Raw genomic sequence first — 20,147 nt, 5'->3', positions numbered from 1 at the left:
ACAAACATTGGAGAGGCTGCAGGGAGATCGGAACTCTTATGTGCTGCTGGTGGAAATGCAAAATGTTACAACCATTTTGGAAAACGATATGGCACGTCCTTAGAAAGCTAGAAACAGAAATACTATACGATCCAGCAATCCCACTCCTAGGGAAATATCCTAAAGAAATAAAAGCCATCACAAAGACATATGCACACCCATGTTCACTGCAGCATTGTGCACAATAGCAAAAAATGGAAATAACCTAGATGCCTATCAACAGACGAATGGATAAACAAACTGTGGTACATACACAACGGAATACTACGCAACGATAAAGAACAATAATGAATCTGCAAAGCATCTCATAACATGGATGAATCTGGAGGGCATTATGCTTAGTGAAATAAGTCAATCACAAAAGGGCAAATATTTTATGAGACCACTACTATAAAAACTCATGAAAAGGTTTACACACAAAAAGAAGTAACCTTTGATGGTTACAAGGGAGGGGAGGGGTGGGGGTGGAAAAACACTAAATAGATAAGTGGTAACTTTGGTGAAGGGTAAGACAGTACACAATACTGGGGAAGCCAGCACAACTTGTTCAGGTTAAGGTCACAGAAGCTCCATGGACAAATCCAAATTCCCTTAGGGACCGAATTACTGGACTAAGGGCTGTGGGGACCATCATCTCAGGAAACATCTAGCTCAACAGGAATAACACAGTTTAGAAAGAAAATGTCCTACATTCTACTTTGGTGAGTAGCGTCTGGCGTCTTAAAAGCCTGTGAGCGGCCATCTGAGATATTCCACTGGTCTCACCCCTTCAGGAGCAAGGGAAAATGAAGAAAACTGAAGACACAAGGGAAAGATGAGTCCAAAGGACTAACAGACCACAACCACCACGGCCTCCACCAGACTGAGTCCAGTACAACTGGATGGTGTCCAGCTAATGGCACTGACTACTTTTACAGGGATCACAATAGAGGGTCCCGGACAGAGCTGGAGAAAAATGTAGAACAAAATTCTAACTCACACAAAAAAAGATCAGACTTATTGAGCTGACAGACTAGAGAAACCCTGAGAGTATGGCCCCCGGACACCCTTTTAGCTCAGTAATGAAGTCACTCCGGAGGTTCACCTTTTAGCCAAAGATCAGACAGACAAAAAGAAAAAAAAAGCCCATTCTGTCCTTAATAATACTTAGAAATATCAGTTCATCCTGGGATTTTTTTCCTTCCTGACCTTCTTTAAAGTTCCTACTACTCCTTGGTGTATTATTTTCTCCCTATCTTCTGCTTATTTCCTTCAGAAAATGACTCATAAAAATGTCCCTATGCAATCGTAGGTTTCTTTAGATGTCTCTTTGTGGGTTCATCTGGGATTGTACCTATCATTTTTTTAAAGCCTCTCATTTCTCTCTAGCCAAAGAACACCTATTCTCACCCAAATTTCTAAAATGTTTGCCCAAAGTCTACAGTACATAGCTGGTTAGATCCTCCTTTCTCTTTGAAACTATTATTTCCAAGTCCATAATAATGTAGAAGCAGCCCTGGTGGTGCAGTGGTTAAGCATTCGACTGCGAACTGAAAGGACAGTGATTTGAACCTACCAGCTGTCCTGTGGGAGAAAGGTGTGGCACTCTGCTTCTGTAAAGATAATAGCCTAGGAAACTCATAGGGCAGTTCTACTCTGTCCTATCGGGTTGCTGTAAGTTGGAATCAACCTGACAGCAGACACAACAACATCATAATACTGTGGTTGCTTTTTAAATCTCCAAGCTTTCTTCTTTGTTGGTTAAAATAAATTCACAGAAAAAGCTTCTCTATTGCCTCCTGTCCCTTATCGGAGTTAAAACGATTAACGAGTTACAATTTTAATGACTTCTAGTACATACTAAAATAGCCAGATCTTTCCATCACTATTATATTTTATCTCAGGAAAGATTTTGTAATCTCTATCCAGAATGCATTATCTCTAGCCTCTGTCTCAGTACACACTCTCAAAAATAAAAATGCAAAAAATAAATCATTAGGTTAAAACTCATGTCAAATTGCCACAAATTAATATTCTGCTGAATACTAGACAAAAGATACATATCCCTCCTCTTATAAGGAATAAAAATGATAAATATTTTTATAGTGTTTTCCGAAAAGGCAGTGATTTTTGGCTGATTGATTTTTGTAGAACCTTTGTAGTCTCTACCTCTTACGCTTATGATATGGTAAACTGTCCAGAGAGAAAAAATATGTGCATTAACAGAATATACAAATTCTGTCAATATACAGTTAAAAACTTCTCTAAGGAGCTCTTATTTTATTCACGCAATTCATTTTTCAAATAAAGTTTAAATGAACTAGTTATCTAACCTGAATAATATGGAAATGAATTAAAAATTTATACCACACACACACACACACACACAAACTAGCAAAGGATACATACTTCTTAGTGCTTATTCTCTCTGGTTTAACTTCTGTCTTCTTATTGAGGTCTTTTAGTGAAGAACTGAGGTAGAGTTCCTTAGGAACGGAAGCCACAGCAGGCATGATGAATAATCTTTACTGCTCTACTTTCACAATGGATGGTGTATTTCATTAAAAGTTGTTCTTTCCTGAAACAAAATGAACACAAGTAATTCCACGAACTTTATCATTAAGAATAAAACAAGTAAGCAATTAAAAAAATAAAATTCCTAAATTATATCCTTTGCTAAGAGGATAAATTATTTTGAATATCTATTTTAGGAGTTTAAGGTATACAGTGTATCAATGAACGATATAATTTTTTTCCCAAAATTTCATTAACTACTGAATTATTTTTGTACCATTACCTTAAATACTGATACTAGGAATCTTACCTGTCAAAGGAATGAACGGCAATAATAAGAGCTTTTACATTTTTCTTCTATTAAAACTGAATTAATGTATAGATCACAATCAGACAGAATTTTCATCTAGAAATATTTGTCTTTCTCATTGATGATATCAGTTTATAAAAGGAAACAAGCAGGGGTAGGGTGTGGGGAGGGAGGACCACTTTATATGGCACTGAGGACAAATGAGCATGTTTCTGGTCAAGCATACTCACGTACTGTCGTTTACTTGAAAAGGTCTTTTGATATTTCATGACATTCTTTGTTTCTTTGTATGCTATAGGAGGAATTGCTAGGTCTGCACCAATTAAGTTGTGTGTTTGTGTGTACGTGTGCAAGGATGCATGTAGATGGGGCAAATCAGGGGAGCATACCAAATGGGGAGTCCTGGAAAGATGTTAAGCGTCAACAAATGAAAACTTAAGGAACTCAATTAAATTGATACAAGGGCTTCAGCTGTAAAGAACTAATTATTGAATAAAAAGCTACATTAATACATTCAAGAGATTACAACTTTTTAATTGTTTCCATCATTTCTATTATCTTAATGTTCTTCATTCTATCAGTTCACCATCATTAGATGAATGGACACCAATGAATATCTAACCCTAAACTAAGGTGCAACTTCAGGGGGGTGAAAAATAAAGGGCCTTTGTTCACCATGTGAAACTCCAAAAAGCTTTGATTCCAGTCATATTTTATATTAAATATTAATACTTTGTGATTTCTTGGTTTATATCTCTTCTAACCCTGTACTATTAACTATTGTTTCAGTCACCAAAACCAGCTATTTTTTCCCTGAAAATCACATTTTTTGTAATTTTCACTTTTCTCTTTCTACACTTGCTCTATGCATCTATAAACAAATGTGGAACCAAAACATTTTAATTAGCAGTTTGACATCTGTGTATTTACAAACAATGATCTAGTATACAAATATTTTCTACCCTTTACCCTCCCCTCTGAGTACTGTATCTAAAACTGTAGTGAGAAAGGAGAAAAAGTCTCCAGACTGCACCATCACTCCTAAATGAATCAATTAATATGAAATGTCCTAGTTACGTATCTAACTCATCAACAATTCATCGTCAAACCAGTTAAGAGCAATTATAAAGGAAAGAGTATGATAGGGATCCCTTGGATTCATTTCAGTATCAATGTAAATCACCAGAAGCACTTACCTTACAAAAAACACTATGCTAAGTCTTAAAAATACAAAGGGTATATAAGACATGGTCCATGACCTCCAAGGATAAACAGGTAACTGGAAACCATACCCTACCCTCCTACATCCCTACCCGTCTATCTTCCCAATTTTGAGTAAAAAAAGTAGGAATACATGCAATATATCATTTGAATAAGGTTTAAAAACAAACTAAAATAAACAATGTATTTCTTTAAAATATAAATGAGGTAGAAATATAAAGACAAGGAAATGATAAACAGAAAATTCTATTTGTGGGGCCAGGGTTTGGGGAGGCACAGGATGTAATCAGAGAGGTACACACAAGGAGCTTCAACGGTAGCAGTAAGGTTTTATTTCTCAAGTTGAGTGGTATGTTCACAGGTGGTCATTTGATTATCATGATTTAAAACATAAAAGAACTTAATATATATTTCATTAAAATGTTTTAAACAGGGAGGTGGGGTCGAGATGGCGGAGTAGTCAGACGGCTTCCTATGTCCTGCTTACAACAAAGACCTGAAAAAACAAGTAAACTGATGAATGAATACCTACCAGCCCTGAACAAGGCAAAGCTGAAGAATCAGACTGAGTGACGGGGGGAAAGAGAGAGACGGTTCGGAAGCAGCAAGGAGTTGCATGACCCGACCCAGCAGGAGCCGTGGCTCTTCAGCCCGGATCGGCTCAGGGTGCACAGCGAAGCAGGCGCACAGCTCCATTTGCTCACTCGGGAGATATTTTCCACATTGAGAGAGATCCAGCATCAGAGATTCTACTTGGACACTCTGAACCAGTGAAAAGCAGTACCCAAGTGGCTAAAGATAAGTACTTGTGTGTGGACTTTTGTGGGGATTAAAAAAAAAAAAAAAACCTATTTGGGACATAACTCTCTCCCATTTACCTCCTCCCTCCCCACTCTGTACGAGGTCTGGCCGATTTCAGAGATCTCTGAGTACCCTAGGCCAGAAGGAGATTCCATAAGGTGTCGTGACCCATTCTGGCCGTGGAGAGGAAACAAATTAAAAGGGAAAAAATAAACTACTGGCTCTCCTAAGCCAGCTCCTTTGTCTAGACACAGGCATAAGGGGTCTGCAGACTTTGAGGGCCTTCCACCCCTGTATGAACTTGTGTGGGCTCATGTCAAGAGTGTAAGCCCACATTACCACAGTACAACAGGGTAAATATCTGAAGTCTAACTTCAACTGTTTCAGCTATGAAGTGGCAGCTTTGTGATGCTTGACATGGCTCTGCCCTTTAAGCAAGTGACTTACCTGTCCGCATCAGGGGTTCGAGGACTGGTAGCTCCACCCACGCCACCTAGCTACCTGATACAGGGGTCCAAGAATAAGTGGTGCCCCCGAGTCCTTGCAGCCAGCAGAGTAGGGTGCTCATAGTCCAGCTGCAAAACTCAACTACTCGCTCTAGGGAACAGAGACAGGCTTTCCTTTCAGACAATGAAGGGCAGCCGTCAGCCCCCCTGCCTTGCTCAGCATGTGACCCTCTTCTGCAGCCAGACACCTGTGCCTACACCAAGAACCCATGCTTCTCTAAGACTGTAAGTGAGAGCTTGCACCACACACTTGGTGACCAACTGCCTGGATACCTGAGCTTAATCCATACAGGAAAATTTAACGGACTCCTGGGCACACATGCTTAGTTACAGACCTAACTACCTGGTGACAGGACAGTAGAGCTTCAAAGGCGCCAATAATCAAACTAGCACACACAAGTAGCCTATTCGGGCATGTGAAAACAAAACAAAACAAGAAGCTAGGACACACTAAACAAATATAAAATAAAATTATAATAACTTATTGATGGCTCGGAGACAACAGTCAATAATATCAAATCACATACACAGGCAGTCCATGATGGCTTCAGCAAGCTCCCAAAATAAAGAATCAATGAATTTTCTGGAGGAAGAGAATTTCTTGGAATTCCCAGACGCAGAATACAAAAGATTAATATACAGAACTCTTCAAGAAATTAGAAATGAAATTCTTCAAAATGTAGAGAATTCCAAAGAACACACAGACAAAGCAGTACTGGAACTTAAAAAAAAGTTATTCACAAGCATAATGACAAATTTAATAGGCTGAAAGAATCCATAGAGAGACAGCAATCAGAAATCCAGATTAACAATAAAATTTCAGAAATAGACAACTGAATAGAAAGTCATAGGAGCAGAATTGAGGCAGAAGTCAGAATTAGTGACCCTGAAGATAAAGACCTTGACACCAACTTATTTGAGGAAAAATCAGATAAAAGAATTTAAAAAAATGAAGAAACTCTTAAGAGTTATGTGGGACTGTATCAAAAGAAATAACCAAACAAGTGATTGGAGTACCAGAATAAGAGGGGATAACAGAAAATACAGAGAGAATTATTGAAGATTTGTTGACAGAAAACTTCCCTGATATCATGAAAGATGAGAATATATCTATCCAAGATGCTCATCAAACCCCATGTAAGGCAGATCCCAAAAGAAAGTCACCAAGACAGATTATCATCAAACTTGCCAAAACCAAAAGAGAGAATTTTAACCGCAGCTAGGGATAAAAGAAAAGTCCTCTACAAAAGAGAGCCGATTAGAATAAGCTTGGACTACTCAGCAGAAACCATTCAGTCAAGAAGGCAACCGGATGACATATAAGAAGCCTTGCAGGAAAAAAATTGCCAGCCAAGAATTATATATCCAGCAAAACTGTCTCTCAAACATGATGGCAAAATTAGGGCATTTCCAGATAAACCAAAGTTTAGGGAATTTGCAAAAACCAAACCAAAATTACAAAAAATACTAAAGGGAGTCCTCCAGTTGGAAAATGAATAACATCAGATAACAATGCAAAACTAGAACACAGGAAAGAGCAACCAAATATCGACTCAGATAGAGAAGTCACAAAAATACATCAAAGCTAAAATATAGAAAATAGGGAAACAGAGATATTAATATGTAAAAAATGACAACTTTAACACGAACAAGAGGGACTTAAAAAATGTAGACATGGATTTTTTCATATGCAGAGGAAGTCTAGGCGATAAAAGGAAACAAAAGACCAGTATAAACTTAGAAAAATAGGGGTAAATATTAAGGTAACTACAAAGGAAACTAACAATCTTACAAATCAAAATGAAAAACTAGAAGAATATACAGACTCAACAAACACAAAAACAACAACAATGAAAAAGATGAAAACACTTAAAAAAAAAAGACTCAGCACAGAAAATTAATGGGAACAAAGAAACTGTGAACACACAAAAAAAGACATCAAACTGACAGCACTAAACTCATACCTATCAACAATTACGCTGAATGTAAATGGACTAAATGCACCAATAAAGAGACAGAGAGTGGCAGATTGGATAAAAAAACCACGATCCATCTATATGCTGCCCTCAAGAGACACACCTTAGACTTAAAGACACAAACAAACTAAAACTCAAAGAATGGAAAAAATATATCAGGCAAACAACACTCAAAAAGAGCAGGAGTGGCAATATTAATCTCTGATGAAATAGAATTTAAAGTAAAATCCACCACAAAGGATAAGGAAAGACACTTTATAATGATTAAAGGTTCAATACACCAGGAGGACAAAACTTTAATATTTACACACCCAACGACAGCAATCCAAAATACATGAAACTCCAACAGCACTGAAAAGAGAGAGACGCTCCACAATAGTAGTAGGAGACTTCAACACTCCACTTTTGGTGAAGGACAGAACATCTAGAAAGAAGCTCAACAAAGACACGGAAGATCTAAATGCTACAATCAACCAACTTGATCTCACAGACATATACCGAACACTCCACCCAACAGCAGCCAAGTATACTTTCTTTTCCAATGCGCATGGAACATTCTCCAGAATAAACCACATATTAGGCCATAAAGCAAGCCTTAACAAAATCCAAAGCACTGAAATATTACAAAGCATCTTTTCTGACCATAAAGCCATAAAAGTAGAAATCAGTAACAGAAAAAATCAAACACATGGAAAGTGAACAACACCTTGCTAAAGAACTACTGAGTTATAGAAACAATTAAGGATGGAATAAAGAAATTCATAGAATCAAACGAGAATGAAAACACATCCTACCAGAACCTTTGGGACACAGCAAAAGCAGGGCTCAGAAGTCAGTTTATAGCAATCAATGCAAACATCCAAAAAGAAGAAAAGGGCCATAATCAAAACATTAACCCTACAACTGGTACAAGTAGAAAGAAAGCAGAAGAAGAAGCCCTCCGGCACCAGAAGAAAGGAAATAATAAGAATTAGAGCAGAATTAAATGAAACAGCAGACAGAAAAACAACTGAAAGAGTTAACAAGACCAAAAGCTGGTCCTTTGAAAAGATCAACAAAATTGATAAACCACTGGCCAAACTGACAAAACAAAAACAGGAGAAGAAGCAGATAACCCGTATAAGAAATGAGATGGGTGATATCACAACAGACCCAACTAAAATTAAAAGAATCATAACAGAATACTATGGAAAACTGTACTCTAACAAATTTGAAAACCTAGAGGAAATGCACAAATTTCTAGAAACTTGCTACCTACCTAAACTAACATAGAGGTAGAACAACTAAATAAATCTATAACAAAAGAAGAGATTGAAAAAGTAATTTAAAAACTTCTCCCCTCCAAAAAAAAAAGCCCTGGTCCTGACGGTTACACTGGAGAATTCTACCAAACTTTCAGACGAGCTAACACTGCTACCACTAAAGGTATATCAGAGCACTGAAAAAGATGGAATGCTCCCAAACTCATTCTATGAAGCCAGCAGAACCCTGATACCAAAACCAGGTAAAGACACCACAAAAAAAGAAAATTACAGACCAATATCCCTCATGAACATTGATGCAAAAATCCTCAGCAAAATTCTATCCAATAGAATTCAGCAACATATCAAAAAAAAATCACCATGATCAAGTGGGATTTATACCAGGCATGCAGGGATGGTTCAACATTAGAAAAACAATCAATGTAATCCATCACGTAAATAAAACAAAAGACAAGAACCACCTGATCTTACCAATCGATGCAGAAAAGGCATCTGACAAAAGTCAAACACCCATTCATGATAAAAATGCTCAACAAAATAGGAATAGAAGGGAAATTCCTTAACATAATTAAGGCCATTTATACAAGGCGAACAGCCAACATCATCCTAAATGGAGAGACTTTGAAAGCATTTCCCTTGAGAACAGGAACCAGACAAGGATACCCTTTATCACCACTCTTATTCAACATTGTACTGGAGGTCCTAGCCAGAGCAATTAGCCTAGAAAAAGAAATAAAGGGCATCCAAATTGGTAGGGAAGAACTCAAAGTATCTCTATTTGCATATGATATGATCTTATATACAGAAAACCCCGAAGAATCCATAAGAAGAGTACCGGAACTAACAGAAAATTTTAGCAAAGTTTCAGAATACAAGTTAAGTATACAAAAATCAGTTGGATTCCTTTACACCAACAAACAGAACCTCAAAGAGGAAATCACCAAATCAATACCATTTACAATATCCCCCAAGAAGATAAAATACTTAGAAATAAATCTAACCAGAGACGTTAAGAGACCTATACAATGAAAACTACAAGACACTACTGCAAGAAACCAAGAGAGACCTGCATAAGTGGAAAATCATACATTCCTCATGGACAGGAAGACTCAACATTGTTTAAATGTCAATTCTACCCAGAGCGATCTACAGATGCAATGCAATCCTGATTCAAACTCCACTGGCACTTTTTAATGAGATGGAGAAACAAATCATCAACTTCATATGGAAAGGGACGAGGCCCCGAATAAAGCATTACTCAAGAAGAACAAAATGGGAGGCCTCACACCACCTGATTTTAGAGCCTATTATACCGTCATGGTAGTCAAAACAGCCTGGTACTGGTACAACAACAGATACAAAGATCAATGTAACAGAACTGCGAATCCAGACATAAATTCACCCACCTATGAGGAGCTGATATTTGACAAAGGCCCAAAGTCCGTTAACTGGGGAAAAGACAGTCTCTTTAACAAATGGTGCTGGCATAACTGGATATCCATCTGCAAAAAACTGAAACAAGACTCATACCGCACACCATGCACAACTATGAACTCAAAATGGATCAAAGACTTAAATATAAAATCAAAAACAATAAAGATCATGGAAGAAAATATAGGGACAATGCTAGGAACCCTAATACATGGCACAAACTCAACACAAACCATAAGTAACAATGCACAAGCACCAGAAGAGAGACTAGATAACTGGGAGCTCCTAAAATCAAACACATATGCTCATCAAAAGACTTCACCAAAAGAGTCAAAAGACAATCTACAGACTGGGAAAAAATTTTAGACTATGACAAATCTGATTAGCGTCTAATCTCTAAAATCTACAAGATACTGCAAAACCTGAAAGACAAAAAGACAAATAACCTAATTAAAAAATGAGCAAAGGATATGAACAGCCCCTTCACCAAAGAAGATATTCAGGTGGCTACAAGACACATGAAGAAATGCTCACGATCATTAGCCATCAGAGAAATGCAGATCAAAACTACAATAAGATATCATCTCACTCTAACAAGTCTAGCATCAATCCAATAAACACAAAATAATAAATGCTGGAGAGGTTGTGGAGAGACTGAAACACTTACACAATGTTGGTGGGAATGTAAAATGGTATAAACACTTTGGAAATCGATTTGGCACTACCTTAAAAAGCTAGAAATAGAAGCAGTATACGATCCAGCTATCCCGCTCCTTGGAGTATATCCTAGAGAAATAAGAGCTGTCACATGAATAGATATATGCACACCCTTGTTCACTGCAGCACTGTTCACAGTAGCAAAAAGATGGAAACAACCTAGGTGCCCATCGATGGACGAATGGATAAACCAATTATGGTATATCCACACGATGGAATACTATGCTATGATAAAGAACAATGAAGCCGTGAAACATCTTATCACATGGAGGAAGCTGGAGATCATTATGCTGAGTGAATTTAATCAGTCACAGAAGGACAAATATTGTATAAGACCACTATTATAAGAACTCAAGAAAAGCTTTAAACACAGAAGAAAACATTCTTTGACGGTTATGGGGGAGGGTTATTTACTAACTAGATAGTAGATAAGAATTATCTTAGGTGAAGAGTAGGACAGCACACACTACAGGGGAAGTCAGCACAACTAGACTAAACCAAAGCTAAGAAGTTTCTTGAATACAAACACTTTGAGGGACAGAGTAGCAGGGGTAGGGGTGTGGGGACAATGCTTTCAGGGGACATCTAGCTTAACAGACATAACAAAGCTTATCAAGAAAATGTTCTGCATCCTACTTTGGCGAGTGGTGTCTGGGGTCCTAAAAGCTTGCAAGCGGCCATCTAAGATGCATCAATTGGTCCCAACCACCTGGAATAAAGGGGAATAAAGAACACCAAAGACACAAGTAAAGTATTAGCCCAAGAGACAGAAAGGGCCACATAAACCAGAGACTGCATCAGCCTGAGATCAGAAGAACTAGATGGTGCCCGACTACCACCAATGACCGCCCTGACAGGGAACACAACAAAGAGTCCCGGCTGGAGCAGGAGAAAGGTGGGGGTGCAGAACTCAAATTCTGGTAAGAAGACCAGACTTAATGGTCTGACAGTGAGTGAAGGAACCCCAGAGAGTATGGCCCCTGGATTCTCTATCAGCCCAGAACTAAAACAATTCCCGAGGCCAGCTCTTCAGACAGGGATTGGACTGGGCTATGGGACATAAAGTGATACTCGTGAGGAGTGTGCCTCTTAGCTCAAGTAGATACAAGAGACCAAATGGGCAGCTTCTGTCCAGAGGTGAGATGGTAAGGCAGAGAGGTTTAGGAGCTGGCTGAATGGACACAGGGAATCAGGGGTGGAAAGGAGAAGTGTGCTGTCACAATATGGGGAGAGCAATTAGAGTCACATAACAATGTATGTATAAATTTTTGTATGGGAAATAATAAAAATTTTTTTGAATTTTCCTAAAGAAAACAATACTATGACTATAACAAGAACTGTAATAAAAATTATATAATATACATAAAATGAAGGGTACCCACAGAGATGAAAAAGTTAGGAAGTTATAGGTTAAACAAGCAAACAAAATATATACACTTTTTAATACTAACGCTTAAAAAACAGATATGGGATATCAGAAGAACCTGACGTAACTTTGGGGAGTATGGCTTCTGTACAGTGGTGTGAGTGGAAGCAAGAGCACATGCATTAAGGAATGAATGTAAAGAAACAGAAGGAGATTAAGGATAATTTTCATAATACAGTTTCTATTGAGACAAAGGAAGCAACAGTTGAGGAAAGCACAGCAAAATGAAGAACTAACTTTTCAGGAAGGTGCTTAAGGAAACCTGAGGCCTGAGGGATGCCACAAAAGACATCACTGTGGCAGAGAGCAGGGGATGTTGAAGCTTGAACTCTTATCAAGGGCAGAGAAAGTAAGATAACAGTAACAAGAGTACTGATGACTTTTCTGGTCCCCTCTTGGCTCGGTTAAGTTATTCAACCACAGAAAGCCAACGAATGCTCCCTTGATACAGGCCAGCTCCTGAACTGTAATTTCCAAAAGCTCAATCACTGTTTAGTGGTGACACTAACAAGTATACTAAGACAAGGAGCAAAGCCAGGGTTGGGCAGACTATCCAAGTTAACAGTCCAGTAGTGTCCATTTTTCCAATTCTCTCCTCTATCTGGGCCGTTTAAGTACTACTGGTCTGTCACAAAGTTTACGTTTAATAAGTGAGGTAGCATGTACTTTGACAATTCATGCCAATTAGGTTTCCTGGCTGGGGAAAAAAAGCTAGTGATTTGAACCTGCTAAAATGAAAGTCCAGAATATGTTCTCAGTTGAATTTGTTTCTCATAATTGCCTTTAAAGCTTACATCTTTAAAAGATAAAGAATATAAAAACTACATATGCAGACAACTAAAAATATCATTAGCCATTTCAAAATTTAATTCAATTCAAATATTCATAATATCCTTCTGTATAGAAGGCACTCAAAGATGTGATCCCTTTCTTCACAAAGCTTGTTAAAGAGAAAGTTGTAAGGAGTAATAATACAACATAGTATGATATCAAACTATAAAGCATTATAAGTAATGTACCATGAGAAAAATTAAGGGGAAATATTAAGTGTGACTAGTGGTGAAGTGGTTAAGAGCTCAGGCTGCTAACCAAAAGGTTGGCAGATTAAATCCACCAGCCGCTCTTTGGAAACCCTTTAGGGCAGTTCTACTCTGTCTTATACGGTCACTATGAGTTGGAATTGACTTGACGGCAACGGGTTTGATTTATTAAGTATGACCAGAGTGATCTTGGTGTTCTGTCAGTTCCTGAAGCCTTGTTTTTCACCAATGCCTCCAGTGCAGCTTGGACTTCTTCCTTTAGTACCATCAGTTCTTGATCATATGCTACCTCCTGAAATGGGTGAACGCTGACCAATTCTTTTTGTACAGTGACTCTGTGTATTCGTTCCATCTTCTTTTGATGCTTCCTGCATCAATCAGATTTTCCCCATAGAATCCTTCAATACTGCAACTCCAGGCTTGAATTTTTTCTTCAGTTCTTTCAGCCTGAGAAATGATGAGTGTGTTTTTCGCTTTCAGTTTTCTAACTCTAGGTCTTTGCACATTTCATTGTAATACTTCACTGTGTCTTCTTGAGCCACCGTTTGAAATTTTCTGTTCAGCTCTTTCACTTCATCATTTCTTCCATTCGTTTTAGCTAGTCTATGTTCAAGAACAAGTTTCAGTCTCTTCTGACATCCATTTTGGCCTTCTCTTTCTTTCCTAGAATTTTCTTTCTTTCCAGGATTCGACAGAATACCAATTGAGATGTTTCAACAGATGGATGCAATGCTGGAAGCACTCACTCATCTATGCCAAGAACTTTGGAAGATAGCTACCTGGCCAACTGACTGGAAGAGATCCATATTTATGCCCAGTCCAAAGAAAAGTGATTCAACAGAATGCATAAATTATCAAACAAAATCATTAATATCACACACAAGTAAAATTCTGCTGAAGATAATTTAAAAATGGTGGCAGTAGTACATTGACAGGGAACTGCCAGAAATTCAAAAAGAGGACGTGGAACCAGGGATATCATTGCTGATGTCAGATGGATCCTAGCTGAAAGTACAGAATACCAGAAAGATGTTTACCTGTGTTTTACTGACTATGCAAAGGCATTCGATTGTGTGGATCATAACAAATTATGGATAACATTGCAAAGGATGGGAATTCCAGGACAACTGTGCTCATTCGGAACTTGTACATAGACCAAGAGGCAGTCATTTGAACAGAACAAGGGATACTGTGTGGTTTAAAATCAGAAAAGGCTTGAGTCAGGGTTGTATCCTTTCAGGAAAGGCGTGAGTCAGGGTTATATCCTTTTACCATACTTATTCAATCCATATGCTGAGCAAATAGCCCGAGAAGCTGGACTAGATGAAGAAGCTAGACTATATGAATCCTGTGGCCTCAGGATTAGAGGAAGACTCATTAACACCCTGCGATATGCAGATGACACAACCTTGCTTACTCAAAAGTGAAGGGGACTTGAAGCACTTACTGACGAAGATCAAAAAGACTACAGCCTTCAGTATGGATTATACCACAACATAAAGAAAATAAAAATCTTCACAACTGGACCAATAAGCAACATCATGATAAACAGAGAAAATACTGAAGTTGTGAATGATTTCATTTTACTCCACAATCAACGCCCATGGAAGTAGCAGTCAAGAAACAAAATGACATACTGCACTGGGCAAATCTGCTGCAAAAGACCTCTTTAAAGTGTTAAAAAGTAAAGATGTCACTTTAAGGAGTAAGGTGCACCTGACCCAAGCCATGGTATTTTCAATCACCTCATATGGATGTGAACTGCACTGAGAAATGAATAAGGAAGACCAAAGAAGAATTGACACCTTTGAATTATGGTGCTGGCGAAGAATACTGAATGTACCATGGACTGCCAGAAGAACAAACAAGTCTGTCTTGGAAAAGGAACAGCCAGAATGTGCTTAGAAGCAAGGATGGTGAGATTTTGTCCCATGTACTTTGGACATGTTATCAGGAGGGACCAGTCCCTGGAGAAGGATAACATGCTTGGTAAAGCAGAAGGTCAGCGAAAAAGAGGAAGACCCTCAATAAGATGGACTGACACAGTGGCTTCAACAATGGGCTCAAACATAGCAACAAATGTGAGGATAACGCAGGACCAGGCAGTGTTTCATTCTGTTGTACATAGCGTTCCTATGAGTTGGAATCGAGTTGACGACACATAACAACAAGAACAGGGTGCTCTTGGAAGGCATCATGGAAAAGACTGTAACTGATGCAAGTCTTGGTGGGAGAAGGCTTTTGGCAGAGATGAGGAACAGTATGAGGAAATAATCAAGAAAGTAGAGAACATCTTTAGGAACCAGCCAGTACAGAGAATGAATAAGGAGCTTGCAGGCAGCGAAGACTGAAAAAAATAGTCTATGAACAGATAATGGTAAGTCTCCAATGTCATGCCAATGCATTTACTTTGTTTCCTAAAGGTAGTGGGGAGCCATAGCATGGCTCTGAAGAAGGGAGTTAGGTGACCCAAACTGATGACAGTACAAAATTAGGCTTTAAGAGACTGGAAAAGGAAACTATGATCCTAAGGAAAGATGATGAAGGTCAGAACTAGGGCAGTGGAGATGGAAAGGAGACAGATACAGGAGACACTACAAAGGTAGAATGACAGGACTTGGCGAATGATTAGACACAGGGACGGAAAGTACAGGGATAAAATTATGATGACAGGAAGGTTTTTAGCAAGGGTTTCTAAAAGAAAGATTATACTTTATTTTAACATTACCATTTCTGCCCTTATTTGATTTCTGGGATAGATCAAGTAAGTAACGACCTTTTCTGATAATGTCTAAAGTCTGTTAAAGGACTATAGTTGTTTCTATTTTCATTAACAAAATAATATATTTTAAGTTATGCTGTCAAATAACGATGCCTCTAGATGTCAAATATACTTTCAGCATTGTTTTAATTGCTATTTCAGCCTTTACAATCACATGCATTTCTGCAGAAGTCAAACCAGAAGATAACAGGTTATTTTTCCCAATCAGGTAAGAAAGCAAAAAAGGATACATGTGCAACTTAAATCTACATGAAGTTCAACGTGTTAAAGTTTTGGTAAGTCACTCTGCTGCATTTGCTTTAAAGAAATCTCAAAATAGATTGACAAAATAAATTAAGGTCAGAGTGACTAAATGAATTCACAGTTCCTTGTTTTGGCTACAGCAGTAAAAACAAAACAGCAGCAATGACAACAAACACACTGATACTTACACAAGAACGTTCATTAAGTACAGAAAGAACATAGACAATTTTTAGAATTATTTAGATCTAGAACAAACTAAGTATAACATATACTCCATTAAAACTATGCTATGCTTCTAAAAGGATTGTAAGTAAAAAATATTAAGTATGTACTAGAAAAATCAAAGTTTTATGAAAAAAAAAAAAAATCTCTCTAAGTCTCTCTCTCTCTCTCAAAACTTCTCTCTCCCTCTACCCCTCTAACATCCCTCTGATCTTGCCAAAGACAAAAGGGTAGGAATTAGGAAAAGTGAAGATTGAGGTTTGCAGTCATTCAAACTAGTCCTGATTATCTTAACTAGGGCTTCACACCAACCACTGCTGAAGTCCTTGGCAAAGCTGGAAAGAAGGCAAAGGGTGTCTCTGTTGGCCACCTACCATCTTCCCCAATCTCTGCTCTTCAGGCAGCAACAGTACTCATCACTGCCTTAAATCTCTTCTCTCATTCTAGTTAAAATGTCACAGACAAGTAAATATTAATGAAATAATCTGTTTTAAAGTAATGCTAAAGTGTTAAGAAGGCTCAGCTCTCTGAGAAATTAATCACTGCTAAAACTTCTGGTATTTTCTGATTTCTATATACTATGTGTCTAGCATCATATGATTTCTTGACTGCTGCTTCCATGGGTGTTAGCTGTGGATCCAAGTAAAATGAAATCCTTAACAACTTCTATCTTTTCTCTGTTTATCATGATGTTGTTTACTGGTCCAGTTGTGAGGATTTTTGTTTTATGTTGAGATGTAATCCATACTGAAGGCTGTAGTCTGCGATCTTCATCAGTAAGAGCTTCAAGTCCTTTTCACTTTCAGCAAGCAAGGTTGTGTCATCTGCATATCAAAGGTTGTTAATGAGTTTTCCTCCAATCCTGATGCCAAGTTCTTCTTCATAAAGAGTCCAGCTTCTCGGATTATTGGCTCAGTGTAGACTGAATAAGTATGGTGAAAGGATACAACCTTGACGCACACCCTTCCTGACTTTAAACCACGCAGTATCCCCTTGTTCTGTTTGAACAACCGCCTCTTGGTCTAAGTACAGGTTCCTCATGAACACAATTAAGTGTTCTGGAATTCCCCTTCTTTGAAATGTTATCCATAATTTGGTACGATCCATATAGTCGAATGCCTCTGCATAGTCAATAAAACACAGGTAAACATCTTTCTGGTATTCTCTGCTTTCAGCCAGGATCCATCTGACATCAGCAATGATATCCTGGTTCCACGTCCTCTTCTGAATCCGGCTTGAATTTCTGGCAGCTCCCTGTCGATATACTGTTGCAGCCACTTTTGAATGATCTTCAATAAAATTTTACTTGAGTGTAATATTAATTATACTACTCAATAATTTCCACATTCGGTGGGATCAACTTTCTTGGGAATAGGCATAAATATGGATCTCTTCCAGTCAGTTGGCCAAGTAGCTGTCTTCCAAATTTCTCGGCATAGACGAGTGAGCACTTTCAGCGCTGCATCCATTTGTTGAAACATCTCAATTGGTATTCCATCAATTCCTGGAGCCTTGTTTTTCGCCAATGCCTTCAGTGCAGCTTGGGCTTCTTCCTTCAGTACCATGGGTTCCTGATCATATACTATCTCCTGAAATGGCTGAACATTGACCAATTCTTTTTGGTGTAGTGACTCTGTGTATTCCTTCCATCTTCTTTTGATGCTTCCTGTGTCGTTTAATATTTTCCCCGATAGAATCCTTCACTATTACAACTCGAGGCTTGAATTTTTTCTTCAGTTCTTTCAGCTTGAGAAATGCCAAGTGCATTGCATTGGGCAAATCTGCTGCAAAACACCTTTCAATTGTTAAAAAGCAAAGATTTCACCTTGAAGACTAAGGTATGCCTGACCCAAGCCATGGTGTTTTCAATCGCCTCATATGCATGCAGAAGCTGGATGATGAATAAGGAAGACCGAGGAAGAACTGATGCCTTTGAATTATGGTGCTGGTGAAGAATACCGAATATACCATGGACTGCCAAAAGAACAAACAAATCTGTCTTGGAAGAATTACAACCAGAATGCTCCTTAGAAGCAAGGACGGAGAGATTGTGTCTCAAATACTTTGGACATGTTATCAGGAGGGATCCGTCCCTGGAGAAGGACATCATGCTTGGTAAAACAGAGGGTCAGCGAAAAAGAGGAAGACCCTCAACAAGCCCTTTATCTCAACATTGACCATAACAAAGAGCTCAGAGAATGGCTACTTTGACTAGCACTGCTCTAGTGGTATAGAGACTATGATAGGGCTTCTGATCTCAAACATAGTCTAATTACTAGGACTAGTTACTAATAACGCTCATTAACTAATAAGCTAACAATTAGTTGCTAAACTATGTATTAATACGTGAGTCCAGTCACTGGGAAGTCACAAGGAGGAGAAAACTCAGTGTAGCTAGAAAAGACGAAATTTCTTCCAGCCCAGTATACACTCTCTTCTGCACTGGCTTCTCCTCCCTCAGGGGCCAATTTAAATTCCACCTCTTTCATCTTTGGTGGTCCCAATGCTTGTGGTTCATTTCTTGGTCTAAATCCTACAGAGCTTGTGTCTTAGTTATCTAGTGCTGCTATAACAGAAATACCTCAAGTGGGTAGCTTCTAAACAAATTATTTTCCCACAGTTTAGGAGCTAGAAGTCTGAATTCAGAGTTCCAGCTCTAAGGGAAGGGTTTCTCCTTTTGTTAGCTCTGGAGAAAGGTTTTTATTCCTTGGCTCCTTGCTGATCCTTCATGTGGCTTGGCATGTATCTTCCCCCATCTCTGCCTCTCTTGCTTGCTTGTTTAATCTCTTTTATGTTGCAATTTACTCAAGACATACCCTACACTAATCCTGTCTCATATGTTAACAAAGGCAACCCATTCCAAATGGGCTTATAACCACAGGCACAGAGGTTAGGATTTACAACACATATTTTTAGGGGGCACAGTTCAATCCATAACATCTTCCTATCTATACTGTACCTTTAATATAGTATTTAGATCAAATGACAATGATAACTAGGTTTTAAGGCTCTCATGCTTCATAAGCAGGCAGTGCTCATGATGATGTGATGAGACAGGGACAGAAACTGGCCCTAAGGATAGGATTTACTAAGAAGAAGGTGTGAAAGAAGGGCATTCAGAAGAGGGAGATAACATGAACAAAGGCACAAAATTTACATTAGTAATGGGAGGGCAATAAGAAAAATAAGGAATACTATAGGATTATTGGGAAATAATCAATTCAACCAATGGAATACACTGGCATTTCTTTGTATCCCTGGCTCCTACTTCAGTGGTCTTCACACAGACCCACCAAAAAAACCCACTGCATTGAGCTGATTGCAACTCATAGCAACCCCATAGTTTCCGGGGCTGTAAATCTTTACAGAAGCAGAGTGCTACATCTTTCTCTCCCAGAGCCGCTGGTGGTTTCAAATCGCCGACCTTCTGGTTAGCAGTCAAACACTTTAACCACTACACCACAACAGTTAATAATTGTTGGGTAAAAATAACAATGATATTAAATTAGGGAGGTGAGATGGGGTCACATTATAGAATACTTTTGAAGTCATCGTGAATTGTTTATATCTGAATCACCAAGCAATAACATGACAGGAAAAACAGTATCTTAAAGAAAACTGGGGATATGCAAGATGGATTACAAGGAAAGACAGGACAAGGGAATGATACTATAGAAA

At 38.4% G+C, this 20,147-nt stretch overlaps 1 protein-coding gene across 4 annotated transcripts in view; it reads right to left on the bottom strand.

Moving 5' to 3' along the window:
- USP8 (ubiquitin specific peptidase 8) overlaps positions 1-20,147 on the bottom strand; it is a 153,715-nt gene that overhangs the window by 120,788 nt on the left and 12,780 nt on the right. For 3 of the 4 annotated variants that reach the window (XM_023732470.1, XM_004377655.3, XM_023732472.1), the window contains exon 2: positions 2,428-2,596. In XM_023732470.1, coding sequence (XP_023588238.1) covers positions 2,428-2,531 — 104 coding nt within the window. In that variant the 5' untranslated portion in view covers positions 2,532-2,596. Of the gene's footprint in view, positions 1-2,427; positions 2,597-11,392; positions 11,416-20,147 lie in introns of those variants that run through there. The other variant, XM_023732471.1, reaches the window with a different exon arrangement.

The sequence above is a fragment of the Trichechus manatus genome, unplaced genomic scaffold, assembly GCF_000243295.1.
Source record: "Trichechus manatus latirostris isolate Lorelei unplaced genomic scaffold, TriManLat1.0 scaffold00052, whole genome shotgun sequence".
NCBI lineage: Eukaryota > Metazoa > Chordata > Mammalia > Sirenia > Trichechidae > Trichechus > Trichechus manatus.
This window is presented reverse-complemented; position numbering and strand designations above follow the sequence as displayed.